Source organism: Pithys albifrons, chromosome 18, assembly GCF_047495875.1.
Source record: "Pithys albifrons albifrons isolate INPA30051 chromosome 18, PitAlb_v1, whole genome shotgun sequence".
NCBI classification, from domain to species: Eukaryota; Metazoa; Chordata; class Aves; order Passeriformes; family Thamnophilidae; genus Pithys; species Pithys albifrons.
This window is the reverse complement of record NC_092475.1, coordinates 12982884-13010882: the sequence shown is the minus strand read 5'-3', so window position 1 is coordinate 13010882 and position 27999 is coordinate 12982884. Positions and strand designations below refer to the sequence as shown.

At 50.1% G+C, this 27999-nt stretch overlaps 1 protein-coding gene across 1 annotated transcript in view; it reads right to left on the bottom strand.

The window, feature by feature from the left end:
* CBFA2T2 (CBFA2/RUNX1 partner transcriptional co-repressor 2) overlaps positions 1-9968 on the bottom strand; it is a 62226-nt gene extending 52258 nt beyond the window's left edge. Inside the window, exon 1 of the mRNA XM_071572627.1 lies at positions 9903-9968. Coding sequence (XP_071428728.1) covers positions 9903-9930 — 28 coding nt within the window. The 5' untranslated portion in view covers positions 9931-9968. The remainder of the gene's footprint in view (positions 1-9902) is intronic.
* Positions 9969-27999: the final 18031 nt, after the last annotated feature.

The window sequence follows — 27999 nt, the reverse complement described above, 5'->3', positions numbered from 1 at the left end:
GCAAATCAAGAAACATCTAAAAATCACCTCTCAACAGTTGGTGTGCTCTGATAGTTATTTACCCATTCACATGCACAAAGAAGTTTTATTTTCCCTCACTACACAGGGGAAAAAAAGGTTAGTTCAATGAGACAAATATATTCAAGAAGAAAATGGTCAGACATTTTTGGAGTACTGCAGTGCAAAGCCAGTGCAAGGCCAAAATTCTTCCTAGGAAGGTTCCATAAAATTAACTTCCAGGTGCTCAAATAAAGAGGTAGGACCAAGCATTCACAATAAAAATCATCCCCTGAGGTTGAAAAAGGCACCACCAGTGTATTCTGGAATGTGGAAATTCAGGTGGACCAAGGGCAGTGACCTGGAGCCAGGTGTTTGCAGCACAGGGGTAAACAAACAGTAGGAACTGGATGCAGGTGATCCACCCAAAATGTTGATTTGCAGTGCCTGATACCCCACGGTCAGGTTTACAAACTATGAACAGCCACTGTCTGTCTCTCCAAATTCCTATTCCTCTTTTCTGCGTACAACTGCATAGGTGAGAGGTGGCTTGGCTTCCAAGAGATGGAGGCACAGAGGACAGCAGAGACCAGGTCAAAGACCTGCCCCTGTTCCTGTGCTTCTCCATCCCACACCCCTGAACCATTCCAGCTCTGGGAAGGTCCTGGGGATGCCCTCCCAGATCTGCTAAACTAATTTGCTTCAGGGTTGCCTCAAATTTGCCCAGTATTTTTCTGGAAACCATCCTCGAGATTGCAGCTTTTTCTCTCCATCTCTAAGCAAATCTTCTGGCAAAAAAAAAAAACAAACCAAAAAAAAACAGTCACCACGGAATCACAGAATTATCAAGGTTGGAAAAGACCTTCAAGATCATTTAGTCCAAATGCCCACTCAGCATCACCATAACCACCCCTAAACCATATCCCCAACTGCCATGTCCAGATGCCTCTTGAACACTTCCAGAGACAGTGTCTCCACCAGCTCCCTGGGCAACTTCTTCCAATGCTTGACAGCTCTTTCACTGAAATATATTTTGTAATATCTAATCTGAACCTGCCCTGGCACAACTTGAGCCCACTTCCTCTCATCCTTTCACAACCTCTTTTCAGGAAGTTGTAGAGAGTCTAATTGGTTCAGGGAAATAGATGGTTCCACGAGGACGGTGTCAAATTTAACACAACTCCCCTCTATGAATGGGGAGGAGAAGGGAGTAGGGAAAAAAGCAAGTTAGAAACCTGGCCAGCAGGACCAGGACAGTGACCCTTCCCCTGGACTCTGCCTTGGGGAGGCCACACCTTGAGTGTTGTGTTCAGTTCTGGGCCCCTCAGTTGAGGAAAGAGATTGAGGGGCTGGAGCAGGGCCAGAGAAGAGCAACGAGGCTGGAGAAGGGACTGGAGCACAAGTGCTGTGGGGAGAGGCTGAGGGAGCTGGGGGTGTTCAGCCTGGAGAAGAGGAGGCTCAGAGGTGACCTCAGCACTGTCTGGAACTGCCTGAAGGGAAGTTCTGGCCAGGTGGGGGTTGGTCTCTTCTCCCAGGCACTCAGCAATAGGACAAGGGGGCACGATGGGCTCAAGCTCTGCCAGGGGAAATTGAAGTTGGAGATCAGAAAAAAATTCTTTGCAGAGAGAGTGCTCAGGCATTGGAATGGGCTGCCCAGAGAGGTGGTGGATTCCCCATCCCTGGAGGTTTTTAAGGTGACACTGGACATTGCACTGAGTGCCATGATCTGGTAAAGGGACTGGAGTTGGACCAAGGGTTGGACTCGATGATCTTGGAGGTCTTTTCCAACCCAATCCATTCTATGATTCTATGATCTGCTTGTACATACAGCCAACCTTGGCACACACACGGGCACCCACTCAGAAACCTGCCCAGGTGCAAACAGGAGGATGGTGTTCGGGCAACACAACAGACCTCAAGCCAAGCACAAAGGTTTTTAGCTCTTCCTAACCTGTGATGGTTTAGGAGTGGGAATGCCACCCTGAAACAACGTTCCTGAAGATGTAAGATGACAGAGTTTCTCAGCACAGCGTAAAGTACAGCGTGTATCGTTACTCACCACGGAAGGTGATCCATCAGCATCTGTAGTGAGAAGAGGGAAGCAAACAGCAGAAGGAAAGCAAAGTGCTAGAAAGAATTTCTGGCTGGAATTCACTGCTTTAAATCTCCGTGTGAACACGGGCTGTGTGCTGCAGAACGCCACACTCACACCGGGAAAGCAAAATGGGTACAAGGCTCCCATCCAACTCGGGTTTAATGGCAGAGGAGATAGATCCGCTCTTGGAGAAAAATCCCAATTGTTGATTTCTATTTTGTCTGGCGATGGAGCACAGTATTCCTCCTTCCTTCCTGCCAAAAGCAGTGGAAGTATGATGTACTTTAAAGTAATTACAGTAGCTCATCCCAGAAGTGGCTGCATTTCAAACGAGGTAGGAGATACACTAGTGGGGAGCGGCTGCTCCCTGATGGATGTTGAACCTGCCTTCAGATCTGGGGATTAAAAGGTGCTCTCCAAGGGAAACCACCACATTTACTTCCCATATCTGTCCAATTTGTCTCCCTTTTGTCTGCCTAACCCTGCTGCACCTCCATGGCTGGCAAATCCAGGGCAGCACAGCACAACGTGGCACCCAAGGGCAAGAGCTGCCTTCCTACAAAGAGACTTGGCTTAATCCAGGGGGTTTTTTTTGTTGATCTGATGCCTCTCTGACTCCTCAGTAAAACTGGCAAACATTTGACTGTGCCAGCCCTGTACCACTCTAAACCTTGCAGTGTGCCTGGAAATGTTCAGTATTCTCATTATTGGGAGAACAGCCATAATTATCCAAATAAAACTATTACTATACTGGGCCTTAGATCATAAATAGAACTTAATGGATTTTATTACATCCCAGGAAGCAAGAGCTACAGAAGCAAAACTACTGCTAAATGTGCCCTGCTACTACCTATCAATTTCTCCTAAACACTCAGCATTTAAGAAATACCCAAAGAAACACACTGCTCCCACTGCATAACTATTGCAAATTCCCCTCTGAGCTCTCCCCCTTCAGCCAGCTCGCAGGGTACGTTTCAGCAGCTGAAAATTAAAGGGTCACAATATTGAACCTTCAGGTATCAAGTTCACAATGGAAATAGCAGCTGACAGAGAAGGGGCTCTGCTGAGCGCGACGGTGATAATTCTGTTGCCTCGGAGCTGGAAGCAGCTCCCTTACACAAAGTTTGTTATTTAACTCAGCAAGAAATGAAAGAAAATGCCACAGCCATGGATTTATTCCTTACACAGCCTCTTGCAAATCATATTCTGGATCTATGGAGACATGCTAACAGTGAGAGTCTTTAACTCTGGCTGCAGCATCCTCTGAAATCCAAACAGCTCCATCAAGAGCTGGTGAATGCAGTGATGGTCTAAGTGACAGCTGCTCATCCTTCAAGCCCATGTAAGCTCTTCTACTGGAGGCAAACTTCCAGAAAACTTCACAGAAGCCAAACACAACTAGATAGACACCTCCAGTCCAACAGCAAGTGATGCCAAATCCAGGGTGTCCAACAGCCACCAGCCCAAGTGGCCTCATGGAGAAGGGCAGGAACAAGGGGGGGGTTGTGTGGTGCCCTGGGAAGCCAGACAGATCTGCCTGCTTCCCATTTGCCCCTCCTCACATCACCCAGGAAAAGCCATCTCACCACCCCTGGGCACTGCCCACCTGGCCCTGCTCCGTGGTGACAGCCCAGGCCTGCTGCTATCTCCCAAACAGATGCATTGATTCTCCCGAGAGCCTCCCACGTCTTATCTGGCTGGCAGTTCCCAAACGTCGATCGCCAAGTCCAGCTAAAACCACTTGAAGCTCATTTAGGCAACAATTCCTGAAAGTGTTTTGGCAGGGGAGTGAGGGAGGCGGAACGGCAGCCCCACGGCGGGTCCCCCCTCGCTGTCCTGCCAGGATGGGTATGGAAAGAACCTCCTGCACCCCGCTCTGGAGATGCTGTAAACAGGACCTGGCACAGGACTGGAAGGATAGTTTACAGAGATGCCTTGCTTCAAGCAAATTTGCCTCTCAACACATGGCCAAACTCTCACGCAATAAATTAACTATTTGGCAGCCACCGAACTAGCGCTGGAGCCAAACCAATTAGGGTTTAATGTGATCCCAATTTCCTATTTCTGAGACGGGGGTTGGGGAGGCGGGAGGGAAAAGAGGGAAGAGGAGGGAGGGAGAGCAAAGTAAATCCCCTCCTGGTTTATAAATCCTTGCCAATCATCCCAGATAAACCTGTCACCCAGAGCTCTAAATCTGCATTTGCACTCGCGCTCCAAGGGACACGATGGGAAAAGGCACATCGGACGCAGCCAGGCTGACTCCCCACATGTGTTTTCCATACTTGGGAAATTCAATCATTTAAAAAATATTTACCAAGCTTTGTCTTTAATTAGAAAAACATGACGACGGATAAGGCGAGTTATTGTTTCTAAACTAGAAATGTCAGAGATCCTCATGATGTCAGAAGATAAACCCCATCACCGACCCACGGACGCGCTGCAAGGGCCACAAAGGTTTTGAAGGGTTTTTTTCATCTCCCCTCAAAGTTCAGCACTTTATAGTCACAATTCATCAATGGCTTCTTGGCCCCCACGAAAGCTAATCAGGGAGGAGGAGGAGGAGGGGAGACTCCTGCAGAATTTCTGCTAAAAGGAGTGTTTTAATGCAAACGAGTTTGCACAACGAGGGAGGGACAGAGGAGCCCTTGGACTTCTTTGTGTTTTAACTTCCCAGCTCTGGTACCTCCCCTGCACAAGCAATTACCTGCCCTCACCTAAGACAAGCAAATTAATCTCATCCACACCTGGAAATGCCGCCGGCTGAGATATCCCCAGCCTTTAAAGAGGTGTTAAATTAAGTTAAATTAATTAATTTCCTTAGCCAAGCCCCAGCAAAATGCTTGCTCTCAGCCACAAGATATCACAGCCCACAATACTCCCTCCTCCAAGCAGACAACCAGGAGTTCTGCCTGCCCAGGACCAAGTGTGGCCATACAGCTTGAAAGAAAGGAATGAATCATAGAACAGAATCATAGAATGGATTGGGTTGGAAAAGACCTCTGAGATCATCAAGTCCAACCCTCGGTCCAACTCCAGTCCCTTTACCAGATCATGGCACTCAGTGCCACAGCCAATCTCACTTTAAAAACCTCCAGGGATGGGGAATCCACCCCCTCTCTGGGCAGAAGTCCAACTGCTGTATCCCATTTCCACCTCTGTTTGATCAAACACCTCCAGCCAGATCCGGAGAGGCTCCGCAGGCAGGATGCACAACTTGGACGTATAAAGCAAATATTTGTTGGCTAACAAACAAAAGATAGCTGGGATGTAATGAGTTATCAGGCCATTTGTGTGCTCACCACTCCTGCTAAGGTGACTGAAGAGGCTTTGCTGGCCAGGTGGGCATCAGGGAGGGTCCCTGGACAGGTTCCTCAGCGCTGCCAAGCTGTTGTCTGCCACCAGCCCAGTCCCACCAGTGCCAGTGCTCAACCCAACCATCCCTTACCAGTCCATAGCCAGAGCAGCCCACTCCCTGTTTTCTTTCCTGTAGGATTTAATATGTCCTTCTCCTCTTACCTCCTGTTGCCTCCTGTCAGAAAAGGTGGAATATAATGCTCACAAAAGCCAGGTGGGAGTGTTCCAGGTGAGATATTCGGAGGAACTTCCTGCTACAGCAACCAGGTGTGCTATTACAAGTGAGAGACCAACTCCCAAGAGATCACGAGGGATTCAAAAATACAGATAACCAGGAAGAAGCTGCTATTGGAGTGAACAAGCTGGTGTGTCTATCAAGTCCACTTGGAGAAAAGCAGTAGTGAGTTTGCAAGCATTCACTACTTGTCTGATTATTTTATTTCCACTGGAAAAAAAGAAAGGCTAATGCTGTATTTTCCACTCAAAACCATACTTGTAATGAGAGAATTCTCTAATATTTTAAAAATATTTTTCAACAAGCTTCAAAGTGTCACCTATGGACCTAAAGTCAAGCCAAAAGCAGACAATTTATCTTCTGAAAATACCCCTGCAACCCAGGGCTGAGGGCTATTAGCAATGACTACCTTAAATACCAACATAAATCTACAGTGGACAAAATCCCAGCATGAACAGTCTGATCCTTTAAATTATACCAAGACCACAAAGCACATCTTTGAGGAAAACATATGTGTGGATTTTGACCTCAAAGTCCAATTGCCAGAAAAGTTACTACCTGTAGAATTTAGTGCTGCTCTCTCTAGAAAAACATGAAATGGAGTGAGGGACATTTTAGCTGAGTTCTAAGGTAAGGGTTGACTAACCTGGAGTGCACAAATACAGCCAAAATGATGTTCAGGACAGCTTTGTAGCTGAATCAAACATGGGTGTGCATCACAGGTGGGATGTGGCAGGGAGAGAGGGGAAGGGGACAGGGACACAGGAGAGGTTTTGTGCCCCAGGCACAGCCTGCACAAGTGCCCTCAGGAAGGTGGGTTTCAGACTGGAAGAGCTGCAGGTAAACTGCCTGTCTGTGTGGGAACCCTTCCTCTGGGACTTTCTGCATCAGTGGGAGAGATGGCTTCACTTTGTGAGCTTTACAGCCACCTCCTTCTTCTGAAGGGAAGAGTTTACCTCTGATGCTTGCCAGCAAAAAGGAAACCTGAGCAGTCCTCCTCCCCTAGCCAGGGGTTTATGGCAGCCTCTCGAGGTAGCTGTGACTCCTTGGCAGCTCAAGCCAATGGAAAGCACTCAGCTCACTATTCCACTCCAATCCTGCTTTTAATAGTCAACTCCATGAGCTCTACCTGAAGTGCAAGATCTTTTCTATCCTCACAGAAGCTGCAAATCAAAAAACTCTTTTTTCTTTTCTCTGACTGCTTTAAAAACTCAATTTATTTCATTTTTCTGAACACTAGTACAAGGGAAGAGTGACACCTTAAGCCTTTTATCTCACAGCACATGAAAACCGAGACTAAGTCCCCAAATGATCCATTTTAATTTTTGTCAACTGGAGATACCCATGGAAGAAAAGCATATTCGTGAGAGTCAGTGTCTGCCTTAAACTAATATGGAACATCTCAAAGTTTCAAACAGTCCTACATTTCTTCTTTCTTTCCTGATCATTAGTTTCACACTGAGCACTGATCCATTTCTCTTTAACACATACCCAAAGAAATCAAAAACCTCCTGACATCGCCAGGATTTGTACTTATAACACAGCAGAAATCACTGGGCAGATAACCAAGGCAATGGAGATAATTTGTGCTTACAAATTTAGGAGTGTACAGCTGATTATTCACTTTCTTGAGACCAAAGATAGAACCCAACAGTGTTCTTGGGCAGACAGCAGGCCCAAGAACTAAGTGATGTTTTGTGCCAGCGTTCAGCCTGTCCAACAGCTGGCAGGGACAGCTTTCACTAGACCAAGTTGTTCCAAGCCCTGTCCAACCTGGCCTTGAACACTTCCAGGGATGGGGCAGCCACAGCTTCTCTAGGAAGAATTTCATCCCAATATCAGATTACAAAACTGAGCAGCCACATATACATCCATACATTCCTGCCACAATCCAATAAAATATTCAAACAACTTGCACAAGGTTGTGTTGCAGAAAGTGTCACAGATGAGAGTGGAGCTAGTTTGACATACCCACCCTGAAGCTATGACTGAGGGACAAGATCTCTGTCTCCCTTAGTTTCAATTATTTTTTGCAGGATTTCAAGGGTCTAGCTCTCCTTCCCTTGCTCAGTCTAAGAGAAACAGGGACTGCCCAGTCTCTCCATACACCACTGAGCTGCACTGTGAGCAGACACGCTGGGTGGGATTTGTTTCATCTAACTCCTTGCTGTCAAAGCCTAAGGCAGCTCCTGGACTCCCCTTGCAGGCAATGAAAAATCTCAGGTACCTCCAGTGTGTCATTTGTCTCATGCAAAGAGAGGTGGTCAAGACTGGAGAGAGGAATGACCCTCAAAAGTGCCTTTTTCTCTGATGTGACTTCAAAGGGAGCTTGGAGAAAGGAGATCAGGCACAGAGGGCTGACTTTGGACAGAGAGGTTAAAGCAGATGATCTCACACCAGCTCCTTCTGTGGGGCCTTTGCTTCAAGGCTGATAAAATTCAGAGCCCTCACTGGCAGTGAGGGTTGGACCAGGGCTCTCCAAACCCACATGGATGGGGCATGGCTTGCCCACCCCTGTGCCCTCCTCCCGCTGCAGCCACCCAGACCACCAGCTGTATCAAGTCCACATGCTCTGACAGACTCATATTGTCTCTGCCTTAAGGGGTGACAACCTCAGTCCAAACATCTCCACACACCTTGCACTAAGCAGCATGATAAGGTACAAAACCACCCTCTGCAACTTCTGTCACTTGGTAATTCCTTCTCCATCTCAAGAATGCAGCTTCCAGCGTGGTTTCCACATCACCATCTGCATCTATCTTTATATTGCTTCCCTATGAACCATCACGCTTCATTTTAAAATTCCCTCATTTCCTGAGCTTTAGGATGTGTTTTTAACTGCTTTTCTTCCTTCCCTGAACTATGACTCCTCCACAGAGTCATCTCAATGCTATGGTCCAGCCTGTGCATAAATGGCCCATGCGGGCTGTCAATCTGGACATCCCCTACCCATGGACACCATGGCTCTGTCTGGCACCTCACTCCTCATCCTGGGACATCCCACCCTCCATTCCAAACTGTGGATAAACAAGCACAGATGAGAAAAGTGCTCAGGAGGCTGAAATGGCAATGGGCACAGGCCAACCATGTACTGTGCCCTTTGGCAGCAGCACCAAGCTCTCCTGACCACCTTGTGGCATTCAGAGGGCAAATCTTCTGCCAACAAACCCCCTGCTTTGGGAAATTAAAAAAAAATGGAGATGGGGATATTCAACTTCCCTGCTCCAAGCAGGAGAGGATGCTGCAAGGGGTGGGATTCACAGACACAGGATTCACATACACGGGTGCCCGGCCACTGCCCACCTGAGTGCCTTTAGTTTGCAGGAGTGAAAACACTCATGTCTTGGCTCTGCCATAGATATTTCACTGTGGCACAACTCACTGGGACATCTTATGGATGGGTTTCAGTGGTGGGTTGGAATGTGGAAAGTGCCAGGAGGGAGCAAACCCACTTTGGCCACCCCACCTGAAGTGTGGCACTGCCGAGCCCACTGGCCTGGGTGGGTGGTGACCCCTGTCCGGGCCCCCAGACCACATCCAGGCTGGGAACAAAACACAGACCCATGTGCTGGGCTGGGATTGCACGGGCTGGGATTGCATGGGCTGGGATTGAATGGGCTGGCACTCCATGGGCTGGGACTCCATGGACTGGGACTCCCTGGGCTGGGACTCCACGGGCTGGGACTCCACAGGCTGGGACTGCATGGGCTGGGATTGCATGGGCTGGGACTGCATGGGCTGGGATTGTATAGGCTGGGACTGCATGGGCTGGGATTGTATAAACTGGGACTGAACGGGCTGGGATTGTATAAACTGGGACTGCATGGGCTGGGATTGTATAGGCTGGGACTGCATGGGCTGGGATTGTACAGGCTGGGACTGCACGGGCTGGGATTGTATAAACTGGGACTGCATGGGCTGGGACTGCATGGTTTGGGATTGCATGGGCTGGGATCGCATGGGCTCGGATCGCATGGGCTGGGACTCCATGGCTTGGGATTGCATGGGCTAGGAATGCATGGGCTGGGACTCCATGGGCTGGGGCTGCAGCCGGGGGGCCCCGAGGCCGCTCCCAGCCCACCCCCGGCGGGCGCCGAGCCGAGCACTGTGCGCTGCCCGAGCGCAGATTTCCATACAGAGCCACCCCTGCCGCCCCTCCCGACCCCCGCTCGGGACTCCCCCCGGCCCTTTCCCCCCCATCTCCCCGCTCCCGGAGCTTACAGTGGCCGCTGCCCGGGATCCCCACCATGGCCCGGCTCCCTCGCCGCCTCCTTGCCCGGCCCGGCCCGGCCCGGCCCCGTGACGAGCGGGGGGCGCGGCTTGGCCGGCCCGCCCCGAGCCGGGCAGGAAGGGGATGTGGAGGGAGGGAGCGGGGCTGTGCGGCAGTGCCGGGGGAGTTTCACCCGAGCTGTGCTGGGCGGCCTCCACAGAGCCGTCTGGAGCCATCCCCCACCTCCAGTGAGGTCTCCCCGCTCCCCACAAAGGTGTTACAATTCCTGTATCCCCCCAAAGTGTTACAATTCCTGTATCCCCCCCCAAAGTGTTACACTTCCCGTATCCCACAAAGGGGTTACAATTCCTGTATCCCCCCAAAGTGTTACAATTCCTGTATCCCCCAAAAGTGCTACAATACCTGTATCCCCCCAAAGGTGTTAAAATTCCTGTATCCCCCAAAAGTGTTGCAATTCCTGTATTCCCCCCCCAAAGTGATACAATACCTGTATCCCCCCCAAGTGTTACAATTCCTGTATCCCCCAAAAGTGTTGCAATTCCTGTATCTCCCAAAGGGGTTACAATACTTGTATCCCCAAGAGTGTTACAATTCCTGTATCCCCCCCAAAGTGTGACATTCCTGTATCCCCCAAAGGTATTACAATAACTGTATCCCCCCAAAGTGTGACATTCCTGTATCCCCCAAAGGTATTACAATAACTGTATCCCCCCAAAGTGTGACAATTCCTGTATCCCCCAAAGGTGTTTCAATTCCTGTGTCCCCCAAAAGCGTTACAATTCCTGTATCCCCCAAAGGTGCTACAATACCTGTATCCCCCAAAACATATTCCAATAACTGTGCCCCCCCTCAAAGGTGCTACAACACCCCCCCCCCCTCAAAGGTGGAACATACCCCTAAAGGTGCTACAATACATCCCCAAATGTGGAAAAATATCAGTACACATCCCTAAAGATGATACAATACCTGTACCCCCGAAAGGTGTGACAAAACCTATACACACACTCCCCCAATGTGTTACAATACCTCTACATGCCCCAAAGGTATTACAATATCTGTCCTCCCCAAAGGTGTTACAATACCTGCGGATGAATATGGAAAGTAAACAAACTTCTTGCGGAGAGAAAGGACTTCACACAACAAATCTATGAGATTCATAGTGAGGACATTTTGTTACACAAAGCACACAGTTTATATAGGGTCAGAACTACAGCTTATTGGTTAAAAGAGTTACACATCACCACGCTAGAAACTTCAATTGGTTAGAAACCCATACCTCACAAGTCCCATGTTTATATTATTTTATCCTGGCTGTTTTCATGCACCTGCAGAGTCCTGTGAATTCCTACTATGTGAATTCTTGGGGAGTAACCTCCTCCCTACCAGCCAGCAGCAGCTGAGCTCTTTGCTGCTTCTAGCTGGTAGCTGAGTCTCACAGGGTTTGTGCAGGCTGCCTTCAGTCTTACAGGATCTCATATAGATCTGAACTGCTCACTTTTGAATTTCCTGTAGCTACAAATATGTTTGTCTGCAGCCCAGCCCTGGGGCCACGGGTATTGTAACCAAAGTTTTGCTCCTTCCTGGCACTTCCCACATTCCAAGCCCATCACAAAACCATGTCCACAAAATGTCCCGGTGAGTCCTGGCACAGTCAAATATCCACATCAGACCTGACTTGTTTGCACTCCTACAAATTAAAGTATTAGTGCATTTATCTCTGGTAGGTGCCTTAAAGCCCAGAAATGCCAGAGTTTGGGATTGTGAGAGCTTCACTGAGAGCCTGAGAGTCCTATATGGGGTTTGTCAAGGCTGCAGCCTCATAGAATATCCTAGGCTGGAAGGGATCAGCAGTTCAGCCCCTGGCCCTGCACAGACACCCCAATAACCCCACCCTGTCCCCGAGACCATTGTCCAAATGCTTCTTGAGCTCTGGCAGCCTTGGGGCTGTGCCCACTGCTCTGGGGAGCCTGTTCAGTGCCCACCACCCTCTGGGGGAAGAACCTTTTCCTCATGCTGAAGTCCAATTGGCATCTGAAAACTAAGCACAACCTTGCTCCCACCCTGGAGGGGTTTGCCATGGTAGATTCCCAAGGGAAACTGCAGATAGGCCAGCTTGGGCAGGGATGTTCCGAAACACTTGGAAATAGCCGTGGGAGAAAGAAATGTCTGCAACTTGGGTTATAGCCAGGGTTTGTCTTCCCAGCAATAAAATACATATGTGATCCTGGAAGCAGAGCCAGGACCCAGTCTCCCACCAGTTAGCAAGTCACGCTGGGCCCAGTGTGGCTCTTGATGCCCAGCCATCTCTTGGCTCAGCCTTGGCAGAGCTCACTTCCAGTGAAGGAGAGTTCTAGGAATGGATCAGGAGATCCAAAGTGGCTGCCCTAAGGCACTATCCACCTCCTCAAGTCAGTGCCTCTATAATCATGGTGCTGAGAGCTGTGAGTCCTTCTCAGGGAAAAAAGGGCCCATGGGTCAGTGCTGCTGTTCCCCAGTAGGACCATGCTCTCAGCAAACTGGGTTTGACCTGCTCCAGTTCTGGGCTGGTAGTTGCTGGGAAGCAGCCTGTGGAAAGCCCAGCACTGCAGCTTGACAGTGGCTCGCTGTGGATGCTCAGGGAGCCACAGGCTCTGTTTGAGTTTGCTGGCCAAGAACAGGCATCTCCTGGGCCCAGATGTCCCAGGATGGAGCAGATCCAAATTTGCACTGAAAGGACAGGACCATCCATCTAGTCCTATTGTCCTTTCTAACTTTGTGTCTCTGCCTCCTCCCCTTGGAAGGCACCAGTGCTTCCCTGGCCCTGTCTGCCAGAGCCTGCATCCCTCACGCCACCCTTATCTCCTGCCTCGGTGGCTGCAGCTTGGCTCTGGTCTGTGTTTATCACCACTTCATTTCAGTGTCATCTACACCCTCGCTGTGCCCAAACTCACACTGGTGGAGCAGAGAGGGCAATTGTGTGGGGTGCTGATAAGGGCTTTGTTTTAATTTAGCTGGTCCTCAGAGCCTGTGAAAAGCCTTGAGGGTTGGCAGACTGGGCTCCATCAGAGTCCAGTGAGGTGGGAGCAGCTTCCTAAGCCACCTGGACATGCTTCTCAGCCACAGCCTGGCATCTCCCTGAGGCTCACCCATGCTGGAGCCCCCCATGTGCCCGAGTGCAGAGGAGGAGATGGGAACTGCTGTGATGATGTGGGGCCATTGCTGCCCTGCTTTGTGTCCCATCCCTCTGGAGCACCACAGTCTTGGGGGACATGCCCCAGTGTGAAGTGTCACTGCTCGGAATGGGAAAAGGACAATGAGGGCTGGGACAGCAAAGCAGAGCACTGGGATGTGCTGAGGAAAGCTCTGAAGGAGGAGCAAATGTATTTTTCGTCTTCCTTTCTTTTCAAGAGCTTTAATACAGCCCAAGGTAAAGCATGGAGGGTACAGGGCAGTTCTGTTACAGGGTCTGCATTGCTGCTTGGCTCCTAAAGATGGAACAGCTGCAGAGGGAAACTCCAAAGAGGAGAGGATTGTCTAAATAATACCCAGTGAATACCAGGAAAAGGTGCACATAGAGCTTGATCTTGCAGGCCTCAATGCCAATGAAAGCTGCACCTGCTCAAGACAGCAGTTTTGGGGGTGTTTCCATAGGTTTGTGTGACTTCCCCACAGAAGCAAGCTCATGTCTTAAATGGTGCCATTCTGCTGCTCCTCCAGCAAGTGCCTTCTACAGACAGGGAGAGGGGTGAGCAAGGAATCCTCAGATTTGAGACAAGTGGGGCAGGGTTGTGGATGAGATGTGGGGCATGGGCACGGTCCTGCAGGAAGGATGAGCTCCACATCCTGATGGTCTGTGAGCAGAGGGACACTGTCACCCTGTGACAGGCCCTGCCCTAGCCTGCCCTGTGGAGATCACCCCTTCCCCACCCCCAGCTCCCCAGATTTTAAGCCATACAGCAAGTTGAGCTTGTCTCATGCTCTTTGGAGCTGGAGTAAAGGCTGGGAAACATCAACAGCCCTCAAATGAAGGTGTCAGATGCAATTTCTGCTCTGCTGGTACATTAGTACACAGAGCAGGGTTTATTTGCTCCAAGAGAAAAAAACCCACCCAGCCTTTATGCGTATGGATTTCTGTGCTGTGTCCAACTGAGCAACACCTGTTCACTCAGCTGATGCTTCTGTATGTCCTTGAAATAGGCTTGTGCATTAGAGAAGGAGCTCTGCAGGCATATGGACTTCATTTGGAACCTTTTTCTCATTTAAACATAATGTATTTGGGACAGGAAAAAGACTTCTCAGCCCAGTGCAGTATGTGGGGACACACATGCTAGAGGGGTGTATATATATATGTGTGTGTCTAAGTATTTATATACATATATCACACCCGACTGAGCATCCACAGTTTTGCAAACAACATTTTTAGGACTATAAATACACAGCCACTATATATGTTATAAATCTATGGCCAGTAAACCACAAAAATATTAATATATGCCCTCCACAAGTCAAGAAATACTCCCACCATCTTTAGCACATTTAATTGGATATCAGAGAGTCGAGTCACGGACTGGCTTTCCATGGAGTGCTTCTCTATTTGGTGCACAGGGGAGCAGTGTTTGCTGCCCAAGCAGGTACTTGGCACCTGCTCTGATTACTTGCTGGCACCCCACACCTCAGTTTGTGCCATGCTGAGCGAGCTGTGCTCTGAGGATGGTTTTTCAGTTCTGTCTGCTGTACCCAAGCACTGATGTGAAGCACCATTCTGGGTCTGGTCCCCTTCTGTACTCCTTCAGCTCCTGCAAAGGTCCTACCAAAGGAAACAGGATGCACAGCAAGGACAGAGACCTGTTGGAGCGAGTCCAGAGGAGGACAAGAAGATGATTAGAGGGATGGAGCTCCTCTGCTATGAGGAAAGGCTGAGAAAATTGAGATTGTTCAGCCTGGAGAAGAACAGGCTTTGAGGTGACCTAATTGTGGCCTTGCTGTACCTGAAGAGAGCTGGCAAGGAAGACAGAGGGAGATACATTGCAAGGCCCTGGAGTGACAGAACAAGGTGAGGATGGTTTAGATTGGATATTGGGAAGAAATTCTTCCCTATGAAGGTGAAGAGGCCCTGGCACAGGGTGCCCAGAGAAGCTGTGGCTGCCCCATCCCTGGAAGTGTCCCAGGCCAGGTTGGACAGGGCTTGGAACAACCTAAGATAACAAAAGGTGTCCTTACCCATACCAGGGGTGTGGTCCCTTCCAAGCCAAACCTTCTATGATTCTATGAAACCTCATGGTCTTGTGCTCCTCTGAATAAAACCAACATGACAGAGGTGGCTGCCAGTGGGAAGCTCCATCTCTGGAAGTAGCTCTTTCTTTGCAACCCTGGCTCTGCTCCTCCAAGGTGTGGGTTTGTGTGAGTCCCCATCTCAAGCAAGGCCCTGTGCAGCAGGGTATGGAGTGAGGTGAGTCACCAGCAGGTCTGAGGTGCTCTGTCCCTGCAGCTGCTGAGGTACCTGAGGACAGCTGAAGGTTGTTCTCCTCTCTGCAGACCAACATTAGAAGGAGGGAGCAGGATGCTGAGATGGAGGGAGGGAAGGTCTCAGCTGATGGCCAGAGCTCTGGGCTGCAAAAAGCTCACTCAGGCAAAGGTGTATGCCTGTTCTTGCTCCCAACTGCCTTGTCCTGCCTCTTCCTCACCCCTTTGCTGACCCCTCCCAGGTCCCACACCAGCTTGATCCTCCCATTTCCTCTGCAGAGAAAGCAAGTCTAGTGGCAAGGGATTAATGGGTTTGATGAAAGAACAGTGAACACAAGAGCAAGAGGGAATGTTATTTAGAAATTTCTCATCTCACAGGCATGTGTAGCTCTAAAAATGCTGAAAAAATGAGTAATTACTGTCATAAAAATGCGTGGGAAGTGAGATAAAGGGTTTATCTCGTGGGATAGGTCATGGCAGAGTAACCTGCCTGCTTTCTTCACTGGGAACCAGTTTTCTAAACAAGGCAAAATGCAAAGTTTAATACAAGCATCATTAACATGGGTGAGAACTGAGTTAAAGGAGAGGGAGGCAGATGGTGCCAGAAGGAAGGTCTGGAGCCTGGTGGTTTCCCAAGGTCAGTCCTGGTGTCTGGTCAGTGTTTCTCCAGGCACACTGGGAGTGGTCAGTGTTGCCCAGAGAGGCAGGTGTGTCCAGTGGGAGGAGGATGGGATCTCACTGAGCAAGAACTGCTGGAGGAGAGGAGGGTGGGATGAGACCTGCTCAGCAGGTGGGAAGCAGAGCACACAGCAGTGATCAAGCCCAAACATGCAATACTTCTGTGATAAAATCTGGGGACATTATTTATCACGCAGGTCCCTTTCTGCAAACATGAATGTTTGAGCATGAGAGTGTCCAGCTCAGCTTAGAAGCAGTAATGCTGTCCCTGAAGCCATCTCAGATCTTCTTCATTTGTGTGTTCAAGCTGATGGCTGTCTGCTGCAGCCATAAAGAGGGTGATATTGTCTTGAATACCCTATTTGTTTCCCAGAGGCCATCTGGCTGCATGTCTTCATTGTTTGAGAAAGTGGTGAAACCATCAGTGCTGCATTCCCCCAGAAATGTCCTGTGCTGGGAGAGTAAAAGTCAGGAGGGACAGAAAAGTGACATGTGAGCATTCAGCAGTCAGGGCTGTTCATCAGGGCTGTGCATCACTTTGCAGGATCTCTCAGCTCGTCACTGAGATGAACAAACCCCCTGTTCAGGATCTCAGGAGCCAGTGAGCGGGTCCTCTCCCATGTCATCTGCTCCTGGTCACAGGCTGCCCAGGCACCCCCCACTTGTGCAGCTCAGGCTTTCAGCTCTGGGTTCCCACCCAGTGCATACAAACTGTGGTGGCCTGGCAGGGACAACTGTGCTGGGATCCACAGATCTGCTCCCTGTGAAGCAGTGAAGGAGCTCAGTGCCAGGCAGGATCAGGCCAAGGTGATCAGACTCTGAGGCCAGGCCAGGGCTGGTGAAATCCCAGCCTTTGCACTGCTTTGGTCTTGTCAGAGGATGATTCTCTGATTGTTTTGCTTTCGAATTCTGCCACGCTTCTGGAGGCAGGGCCACCACCCTGCCTCAGGGTCATCAGAGCCACAGGGTGTTTTGGTGTCATTCAGAAACCTGCAGCCAGAAAACTGCTCAAACTTTTCGTTTTGCAGTCTCAACCCACCCCCTTGTCATGCTCCCAGCAGCACCGAGCTAAGCCCTGCCTGGCTGTGCAGACTGTTTGCCATCTGGCACAAGCAGGACCAAGTAGAGTTAAATAAATGTTAAATACACAGTAATACCATGTGACACTAGCAAAAGGCAGTGAGTTCAAGCTCGGAGAGTCTGCTTATGTAAACAGCATCCTGAAATTAATATTTACCTTTTAAAACAAACAGATATTTGGGGTGTTTCACAGTCTTTCTGCCTAACAGATGCCAAGAACAACAGCTTGGTACTGCAGGGAATTGGCTTGACAGCTCAGGGGACAGTAAACTCCCCACCAGTCTCCAGACTGCGAGGTCAGAGCTGGTCCCTCTTTTCAAGCAGATAAATTCGCACGAGTGCCAGATTAATCTTTGCTCAGGGGCTGTGACCTCTAATGAGGAGTGGGAGCCACCCCAACGTTGCAGCCTGGAGCAGGGATTCAAGCAGCAGATGGACCGAGGACGGAGGATTTGTTTGGAGCAGTCCCTTGTCCAGGGGAGTCCTGGGAAGGCAGAAGGGCTGTCCCAGGGTGGTTCCTTGGGTGGCAGCATCACCACCAGCCAGGCAGTTGTTCTCCATTTCCAGCCAGACCTGCAGTGGGAGGGTAAATCCCATAATTTCTCTAAGGAGCAATCACTTTGCAAATCTCAACCAGAGCTCCTGTCAGAGCACAGCCAGGGGATGGGAGCTCACATCACACCCCTGGAGTGCCCGTGGAGTCTGCTGCTCCTCCATGAAGACATCTCATGGCCATCTTCATGTGAGCAGCCAGCACTTTTCTGGGCTTTGCTATGTTTTTCTAAACACTTTTAATCATTTTGCAGCAATGGGACACGTGTGTCCACACAGACACAAAGCAAAAGTCTGCTGCCACCTTGGAGGTGTTTGGGATCTCAGTAAATCTGGAGTGAGTAGAGGCTGGGGTAAGAGCCTGATTTTGGTTCTAGTAGGATAATTTTGCAGATGTCTGAAGCAGAAGGAATTTTCAGTGTCTTTTGCAGCTCACCACTTTACCATCATCCTCTGTTCAATTTTATTTGTGCTCTCTGCTCCTAAAACACCTTCATCCCTGTGCTTTCATGCTCTTCCTCCCAGCTGGGGACAGCTTTTTGGTGCTCATCCCCACCTGATCCCTCCTCTGGCTCTGGGTACTCTCATCCCACCCGGCTGCTCGTCGAGGGTTTCGGGTTGGTGTGGCTGTGTGGGGGCCCAAGCTCAGAGCCACCACATGCCCATCCTGGTGCTCAGCTGGTTCCTGCCTTGGATTTTCAACTCCCTTCAGCAGATTCTTGCTGATTTGTCAACCTCCCATAGAAGGGGAGAGAGGAGCATGAGAAGCCAGTGGGGCTGGAGATGCATCAGGGCTGGGAGTGGTGATGGGAACCCTGAATCGAGCCCTCCAGGACACACTGGTCACACCAGCATCACACCCTGTGTGAGGGGTCATGGGGCTGCCACCTGCCACTTGCCTGCTGTGCAGCTGCCAGCTTGGGATGACAAAGTGACACAGCCTTTGGGAGGCCGTTACCTGCCAGGCACGGCAAAGTAAACCCATTAATGCCAGCAGCGTGTGGGTGGGCAGGGCTGGGAGGATGTGGGTAGGCTCTATTACCCCTGTAAAACAAAAACCAACAATGATGCCAGCGTGGCTGCCAGTGGGGCCCCTCCACGGGTGGTGGGGGGCGATGGGGGCTGATTAAACAGGGGACACCCCAAAAGCCATGTCAAGCCAAGCTGAGCTCACTAAACCACATGAACTAAAGGATGTTTGGACACCAGCAAAGGCCTGCACCCTGCGTGGGGTGCTCAGAGTTTCCAGAATGACTGTGCCAGAAAAACTGGTGTGTTTGAGTACGGGTTCATGCTGAATACCTCTTTCTTTTGAAATCTAATCCTCTTTGCGTTTAAACTGCTGACAGAGCTTGTCAGGGCTTGTAGTCACTGTGATTGTAAAGGTGATAGCGTGATAGATGTATCTGCCCTGACAACGTCACACAGGGAACTGCAGCTCATTGCTGGGGACCAGGGCTGGGTGATGCCACCAACACTTTGACAGCAATTGCCTCCTCAGGAAGGACCGTTGGGCTGTTCTCTGACTCCTCTTCCTTCAGTTAGTTCAGATCACTCTTGAGGTTCAGCCAAAGTTGAGCTGCAGAACGTGGGGGAGGTTTCCTATAGAGTGACAACTTCAGGCTGAAAGTGGGAGGATGTGAGCAGGTCACTGGGAGGTCTGTGGAAACACAGGGATGGGACACCATGGAGGAGTCTGGGAGATGCCATCAGCCCTCTTGCTTCCCAGGCCAGGTCCAGCTCCGGAGGGGGTGTCCAAAACACACTCATGTCTCACCTCAGCATTCCCTTAGAAATTCAAACTTAATTATGGTGTTTGGTGCATGCTAATGAATGCCAATTTCCCCTAAATAATGGTCCATATATATAAGATAAAATCTCTGCTATTAAGATGAATGGGTAACTCACATTTTATATGAAAGCCTAGAAACCAAGGCTGCAAATAAGCAGACTCAAATAATCCTCTCAGAATTGGAAAAAAAGAAATACTGGACTTTGGAGGAAGAGCCATGCCCCAGTATAAACAGGGATGTTTTCAGAACTGGGAGTAGAGCTTCATATTTCTTCAGGGAATTAACCACAGAGCTTGGTTAGGGGTGATGGATTAGAGCAAGTCTTCCTGCCTGCTGATTTCTATCATGGACTTTAATCACTTTGCCCTGCCTGTTTCCAGCTTGACCAAGAGTTGTGTGAGGATCTGTGCACCCTGGGGGTTCTCAGAAATATTTCTATACTACAGAGGAATATATAATATAATATATAAAAATATATTATATATATCATATCTATAAAAAGCCTGTATATAAGAATATATAGAAAACATATCTAAAAATATGTAAAATACATATGTATAAGAAATATTTCACTTCTCATCCTAACAAAACCAGAGAGCAGCAATTCTGTTACTGGTAGTGAGGGCTGGAAATGACAGAGCTGAGGGAGGGGTTTTGCCAAGGATGATGAGTTGGGTACAGTCCCCCCCAGGCCGTGTCCTTGCACTACCAGCACTCCTGCCCACCCTTCCCTGTGCAACCTGGACATGGTGGGAGGATGTCCTGAGTGAGGGATCCCCAGACACCCCCACAGTGCCCACGATCGTGTCATTCAGGCAGCCGGAGCGGCAGGAACATTTCCAGGCTGTGGAGATGCCCTGCAGAGGAGCATGTCAGCTCGTGGTTGCCCTGCCCAGTGCTTGGCACGTGCCATGGCCACTGCTCCAGTCCTGGCCACATTCCCACGGAGATTGCTTTCCTAGAAAGCTCTCCCTGCTGCCGGCCGGCCAGTCCTGCAGCACCCGCTGCTCCCTGGCCCTGGCACCAGAGTTGCCATCAGCCTGAAGCAGGGGGAAACCAGCAGTGCCAGGACTCCTTTTATCCCTGGGTCCGGACTGACTAACCCAGAATAAGACCTGCTGGATGGCCCAGCTGTGTTTGGGTTTGCGTGTGAAAGGAGATGTGGGTGTGCTTTTCCTGCCCTGCCACATCACCTGGCACTGCCCTGCTCCCCAGCAGGCTGCTGGCATGTTCCCCTGGCAAAGGGGCTTCAGGTGCCAGGGGAAGGTGCACAATCCAGTTTGGTTATGTTTTCTTTAATAAGCTTTAGGGTAAAATATAATCCAGGACTGCTAAGGAATTAAAAATAGTTGTAATACCAAGCCTTGAATGCAGTCTTCTCTCCCAGCTATCTCCTGCCCTGGATCCCCAGGGCTGCGACTTGTTGCCCCAGGCTGATGGGTCATGTGGCACAGGATGGCTTCAGCTGGAGCACAGAGGACATTTCAGATGGCCAGTGAAATGTCCTGGGTTAACTTGGATGGAATTTCATTTTGGAAAGGTGATGGAACAAGTATGTGACATTTTCGTTCCAGATCCAGGCTTCGCTTTATGTGATAAACTGTAGAGCTGGAGAACAGCAGAAATTGAAATAATGGATTTCACTGTTACTGACTTTAAAAAATAAATAAATAAAATCCATTAACTGGCAAATTCTGAAATGTCATGATTTTTCTGGCTGTTCAGCACAAAAAAGCAATATGGAAGTGTCAGGACCCGAGCCCTGCATAGCCCCTTTGAGCCTGGCTCTGGCAGATCCCAGCCAGGTCCCCACTGCCTTGGCTCCCTCAGAGAGGCCCCTTGGCTGCACATTACATCTTTTGCAGAAGGACATCAGCCTTGCTGGCATCTCCCAGTGGCATCTGGGGCTCTGCTCAAAGTACCAGTAGGGCAAGGAGGTTTTTTATTGTCAGTTCTCAAGGCCGGACCACCCACTTTGATCACCAATGTGGTACCTACCCTGGGATTGTGCCTTTCCTGGTCGGAGCCAGAGCAATGGGCAGCGCAGGGTGCCCTGGGAGCCGCCAGCTCCACCCGGGAGTGGTGGGTAGCACAAAGCCCATATCAGCAATGATTTCCTGACAAACAGTGCGGCTCATTGTCTGTTCTCATTTATAAACTGCTCCACACCAGCCATCTGATATCCATTATTACAATTACAAACAACCCACAGTAACTCTCCAGCTGGTCAGCTCCATCCTAACAGCACTGCAGCCATTCAAGGATGCCATATGGTACCAGAGTTTCCAAAGCAGCATTGTCAATCAGCCTTATTAATTTCTGAGTTCATTTCTTTTCCTTTTAGGGATATATTTTTCCCTTTCTTTCTATATAAGACAGAGACACTTCTCTGGCCTTAATTTGGAATATGCAGCTTGACAGAATAATTGAAACATCTACAACTACAAGGCAGCTGGCAGGGAAAGGAAGAGCCTGAACTCTGTGAGCAACCCCCCGAGTACTGGTGCTCATGCAAGACCTCCAAGTGTCTCTTACCATATATACCACAGTGCGTGCCACGAGAATATTAAAAACCCATTAGATGTGGAGTGCCGGACATGGCTGGCTCTTTACTGCAGATGGAGGGCTGATAATGGCCACTTCTCTTCGATCCCTGAGTCTCCTTTGAGCTATATTTATCTTCTCCCCAACATTTTGGAGCCTACGGGTGATATTATTGGAGATGGTTGTAGATGCTGAGATGCTGTTGGCTCTGCTCGTGCCCATCCTGCTGCAGCCCAAGGTGATGCCCAGCTGGGTGCTGTGAGGTGGACTCTTCCTTTAGGGTGATTGTTGGTGAAAGAACCACTTTTTGTGCCTCTTCCACATGGCACCATTACAGTCAGCTGCATGGTGTGTCTGCCACAGTGTCATCGTGCATAGTGGTGAGGCAAAGGGATGTGCCATTCCTTGCCATTCCCAGCCATTCCCAACCCTCCAAACACATCTGGCCATAGCAACCAGGCACTACATCACAGCTGCTGGATGCAGGGACGGCTGAACCTTAATATTTGCTTTGTTTTTGTATTTTTAAGCAAAACCAGTGATCACCAAGGGGTGGGTTTTTTCCTTGGCTTGAGGCAGCTGAATTTTATGGTTCTGAAATGCCTGGTTCCAGCTAAAGCTCAGCAGAGGAGCTCCAGCAGGATTTTCCTTCCCTGGGAATGGCGCAGAGGTGATGGGGGAGTGGAGATGAGGGCCTTTCAGGATGAGATGTGGGCACTGTGGCACACTCAGACTGTCCTTATGAAAATGTCTCTACATGCTTTCATGTTTGGTTTCTCCCTATTTGGCTTTGGTGTCTCCACAGTTGACTGTGTGGTGTTTGCAGCTGGAGCAAAATCTTCCCCTCAGGGTGTGGGTGCCTCCAACAGCACCCCCAGATATTGGGGCATGTTGGGGGTCATCATTTATTGGGGTCCCCTTATCCCGAGTAAGGGGGCAGCGTGAATGATGGTCTGAAGAGCTCAGGCACAGCAGGCACCAGAAGGCTGATCAGAAGACTCACAACTTAAGAGAGTTTCCAAGAGAGTTTATTTGAGATAGTTTCCTCATAGCTCATAGATCATAGTAGTAGTTCATAGTAGTAGTAGTAGTAGTCATAGTAGTTAGTTCCTAGTAGATGTACATCTATTCTCAGTAACATCCACACCTTTTATATCCTCTCACATTGTCTTGGGTTGAGCTGGCAAAACGCCAAGTGTCCAAGACAGAGTAAAAGGGTTACTCTTCCCCCCAACCAGCCAAAGGAAAAAGAAGAGGGAGAGGAAAAAACCTCTAAACCAGGTTTATGCTGAAATGAACATAGAATCATAGAATCGATTGGGCTGGAAAAGACCTCCAAGATCATCAAGTCCAACCCTTGGTCCAACTCCAGTCCCTTTACCAGATCATGGCACCCAGCGCTACGTCCAATCTGTGTTTAAAAATCTCTAGGGATGGTGAATCCACCCCCTCTCTGGGCAGCCCATTCCAATCCCTGAGCACTCTCTCTGCAAAGAATTTTTTTCTGATCTCCAACTTCAATTTCCCCTGGCAGAGCTTGAGCCCATCGTGCCCCCTTGTCCTATTGCTGAGTGCCTGGGAGAAGAGACCAACCCCCACCTGGCCAGAACTTCCCTTCAGGCAGTTCCAGACAGTGCTGAGGTCACCTCTGAGCCTCCTCTTCTCCAGGCTAAACACCCCCAGCTCCCTCAGCCTCTCCCCACAGCACTTGTGCTCCAGTCCCTTCTCCAGCCTCGTTGCTCTTCTCTGGCCCCGCTCCAGCAACTCAATATCCTTTGTGAACTGAGGGGCCCAGAACTGAACACAACACTCAAGGTGTGGCCTCACCAATGCAGAAAAGAGAAAATTAAGAGAAAACTACAATATAACACACACTTACACAAGTTTGATATATATATATATAACAAGGACTAACCTCCCACTCCCCAATTAATAAAGTCTAGATCTATAAGACTCTAAAAGACACCTAGCAAGACACATAACACAAAGAGTAACAACAAAATGTTTCTACTTCCCTGAAACTAAACCAAAATGCAAGTAGTGGCAGCAGGAGCAGGGCCTAACAGAGGAGAGCAACTGTGGCACATCTTCTCTGTACTCCAGCCATGGTGGAACTGCCTAAGCCACTCCCACCCACTGGATTTTACACCCTTTGAGATGATGCAGTATGGTATGGAATACAATATTACTGACTAGAAGAAGTCAGCTGTTAGCTAGTTCAGCCCAGCTCAAGTTAGCTGACAATTTCAGGCCTAGTCTGAACTTTAAAACCTAAATTTAGGCCCACTTGGCCAAAGCCATAACACACATCCAACATGTCATGACGTTATTGGTTAACCAATTCACCTCACATACACCGAAGCATCTAATTGGCTACAAGACCCCATACACACTCCAGGTAGCTCTCTTCTCTTTAAGGGAGAACTCTAAACTGCTTTCCTTAAGGGCTGCACTCACAGTCACCCCTACACCGAGACTTGCTGGGGTGTGGGTATCCATGCCCAGGGGGCTGGCAGAGCTCTCAGTGCATGATTTCACTCCTGGCCATGGTACATGGCCAGGGAACAGGATTCAGGCTGAGAGAGAACATCCAAGAGCTCCTTGCATGGTGGTGGGTGAGAGTGGCAGGTTTTGTGGCTGCGCCTTATGCAGATCATGTGGGATTATGTAAAACCTCTTTGTTCATCCTCCCCGTCGAGAGCTCTGTGGGGCCAGGACAGTTTGCAGGGGAAATCTGCCCTGCACAGATGGTGACACCAGGGTTCCAGCCACCAGGGGTGGACCTGTCCTGCCTCCCTGTTCTGCAGTCCCTTTAGCTGTTTGGAGGCAGGTTCCAGCCTTGGGGAGCCCAGTGAAGATCCAGCACCAACACACAGCCTATCCCAGCTCTGCCAAGGGCTTTGCCCATTCCCAAGAGCCACGGCCAGTGTCCACCTCTGGAGTGAAGTGCTAGGAATACGTCAGCCCTCTGGAGCAGCATCCCTTCAATGAAGGCTGTTTCTCCATGTGCAATTTCACTGCTGCAGATGCCTTCACCCATGGAAAGTGCAGGTTATGGTGCTCCTAAACTTACCCTTGCTGTGGGCTGGGAGCCACTTTCACATGTTATTCCTTACTGCCATCATTTTTGTCTTTGTACATTGAAATGGATGGATCATTTGATTTATTTACAATAATAAAATAGCATTCTTTTGTTGCTGTTGCACATTTGTTTAGCTCCCAGCACCAAGCCCCAGTTCCCACCTGGGACTCTGCAGCCATGGTTTGGTGCCCAGCTTACACATCCATGGGGGTACTGCAGGGCATCCAGAGGACAGGGGCAGCTTGTGTCTCCATGGATGAGTTCCTGTCTCCATGGATGAGTTCCTGTCCCCAGCTGTGACCTGATCTCAGCTGATGTAGCTCATGGTGGTGCTGGGATGGGGCAGCAGCCTGAGGCCCTTCCCGGTACATGTGGTACCCATGGGGACTGGGTTTATACCACCTCCAAGTTTTCACCTGGCTTTTCCCAACCCCTCTGGCCTTCTCCAGCGTGCAGGGGAAGGTTTCACAGCCCTGTTTGCATGGACACCCAGTCAAAGTTCACTCTTCTCTTATTTCACTGCTGCTTGGAGTTTAGTTCTGGTGTTTCCCTGCTTTGGGCTGCATTTGCACCAGGACTGTGCAACACCCCAGCCTTCGGTCCCAGCTCCCCTCCTTGGCCAGGTATCCAGGGCTTGCCAGGAGCACTGGAAGGCTGAGGTTGGTTGTGATCCCCAGCAGTGACGGGCAGGACTCTTCTCCCCATCCCACCACTGCTCAGCACTGTCCCCTCCGTGCTGTTGTGCCCCTCACACCATCGCCCCACAGGACACAAAGACCTTGTTCTTCTTTGAGTTTCTGAATTGGTGACATTTTCCTTGATTTTCCCATGCCTTTTGCCTCTGGTTCTCAGTGAACCACCTTGCCCCTTCTGCAGGAAGCTGCCTGCTTGCTCTGCATCTCTTGCTGTGGCCATGGGGACATCAGAGCCTCCCAGACCTGCCCCTGCCCCTGTCCCTCCTGCTAATCAGGCACAAATGATTATGTCGTTCCTGATGTGATGGTGGTGTGTGAGTCAGACAGGTCACAGAGCCTGGCCTTGGGCAGTTCTATTGTTTCCCCAGATATTCAATAACACTTGTCCAAAGGAGCCCTGTGGCTGTGATATTTCCCCTGGGTTGGGAATGCCTTGGGAGGGTCTCTGGGATCTCACGTGGGTGTCCGCAGCCCACCTCTGTAGGGCCAGATGCTGCAGGGCCATGTGGTGCCCTGTGACTGTCCCACAGCAGAGAGCCACTGCTCCTGGGTTTGTTTTGCTTTTTCCCCATTCCTGATGCAATCCTGCAGTTATCCCATTGCATCCTGAAGTGCATCCAGTTGCTAAACTCCTCCTCTTTTATGTCTCTGCCCAGCACTGAGGCTCCAGGATCTGCACCAGCACTGCTGCTTTTGCTTGAGGGTTATTGGGATATTTTTCCCCCATAATTTTTTCTTTTTTGTGGGATTTTGCTGTTTTCTCAGCATACTTCAATTATGATTTCACATACCTCCCAGAGCTGACTCACTGCTGACACCATCTTTTCTGCAGATTGGAGGGGAAGCCAAGCCATGACTTTCTGGTCTTATTCCTTGCTCTGCCCACACGGTTCCTTCCCCTCCATCCCTTCCTGACAGCACAGTTCCCTGTGTGCCAGTCCTTCCTTGGGGACACCTCACCACAAGCACTGAGCTCATTTTGCTTCATGCAACGTGTGGCTGTTGTGCCCTGGGTCAGTTCTGACATCACCTGCATCTGTCTCTTCCAATGGGCTTGGAGCACAGGCTGGGCAGGGAAAGTTCCACCCCTGGACATTGTGATTGCAATTTATACTCAGATCAACAGAGTACAGATTATTTGGGTTTTTTACCAAGTTCTTGAGTTGTTGGAGGACAAAACTCTGCTCTGCCAACTGCTCTTCCTGGAGTTCCCTATGCCAGGGATGGGGAGAGAGGCAGGCAAGGGCAGAATGCCGAGGTCAGCATTTGCTCCAGAGCCTGCCCTACACCAGCTTTCCAAGAAACTTTGTAGCAGGAGAAAAAAATAAAAACCCAACCTAATTTTTTCATTTAGAGCTGGAGCGAGGCCAGATTTTGCAGCAGAACATTTTTTGGTGAAAATGGAGCTGTTGTCTTCTGGCCAGCACTTGTTGAATGGCCCCTGCCTGGCCAGCACCATGGGATGGCAGAGCTGGGGCCAGGAGGGAGAGCTGAGGGGCACCAGCCACTGCCTGGTGGGTTTTGGGGCCAAGCCTGGACCCCACGGGGTCCCCACTGAGGTGCTGCCGGAGGGGACCGACTGCCTCCCCTGTGGGCTGCGATCACAACTTCCCTCTGAAAACTCTCCAGTGCTTTGTTCTCCCCCTGATACAATCCATTTGGAGCAAATGCAGTCTCAGAGCATCTTGCCAAGCCCACAAGCTTTGGGGAGGGAGGCTCCTGCGAAGCATTAGCAGCAGATAAGGCCTCCTCTGGGATGGCTGGGGAGGGGAATGGTGGTGGAGTCTCTCTCCCCTGCTTGTCCTGTCCTGGGGACTGCGCTGGCCAGGCAGGGAATGCCAGGCTCCACCTTGGCTCCTTCACCTAATTATCCTGCCACTATCCTGTTCCTTCACCTAACGTGCTCCAGGGCCTGACCCTGCACACTGCTGCTCCTCGCTTCCCACTGCCGATGGTCCCTGCCTGCCAGGCATCCCAGGGTGTCCCAGCATCCCCCAACTGCCAGGGCAGTTCAGTGCTGGACCAAAAGCAGGGCAAGGGCCTGTGGCTGAGTGGCAGCGGGTTGGGATGGAGCCCCTGCTCTGGAGCTTCTGGTCCTGAGCCCCAGCATTGTGGGAGCCAAGGCTGGACTCCCCCCACCTGCAGCCACAGGTGTGTGAGAACTTTTTTAAGCCCCTGGAGGCAAATTCCTCATCCTGCCTTGTCCTGCCTGATCTGCACA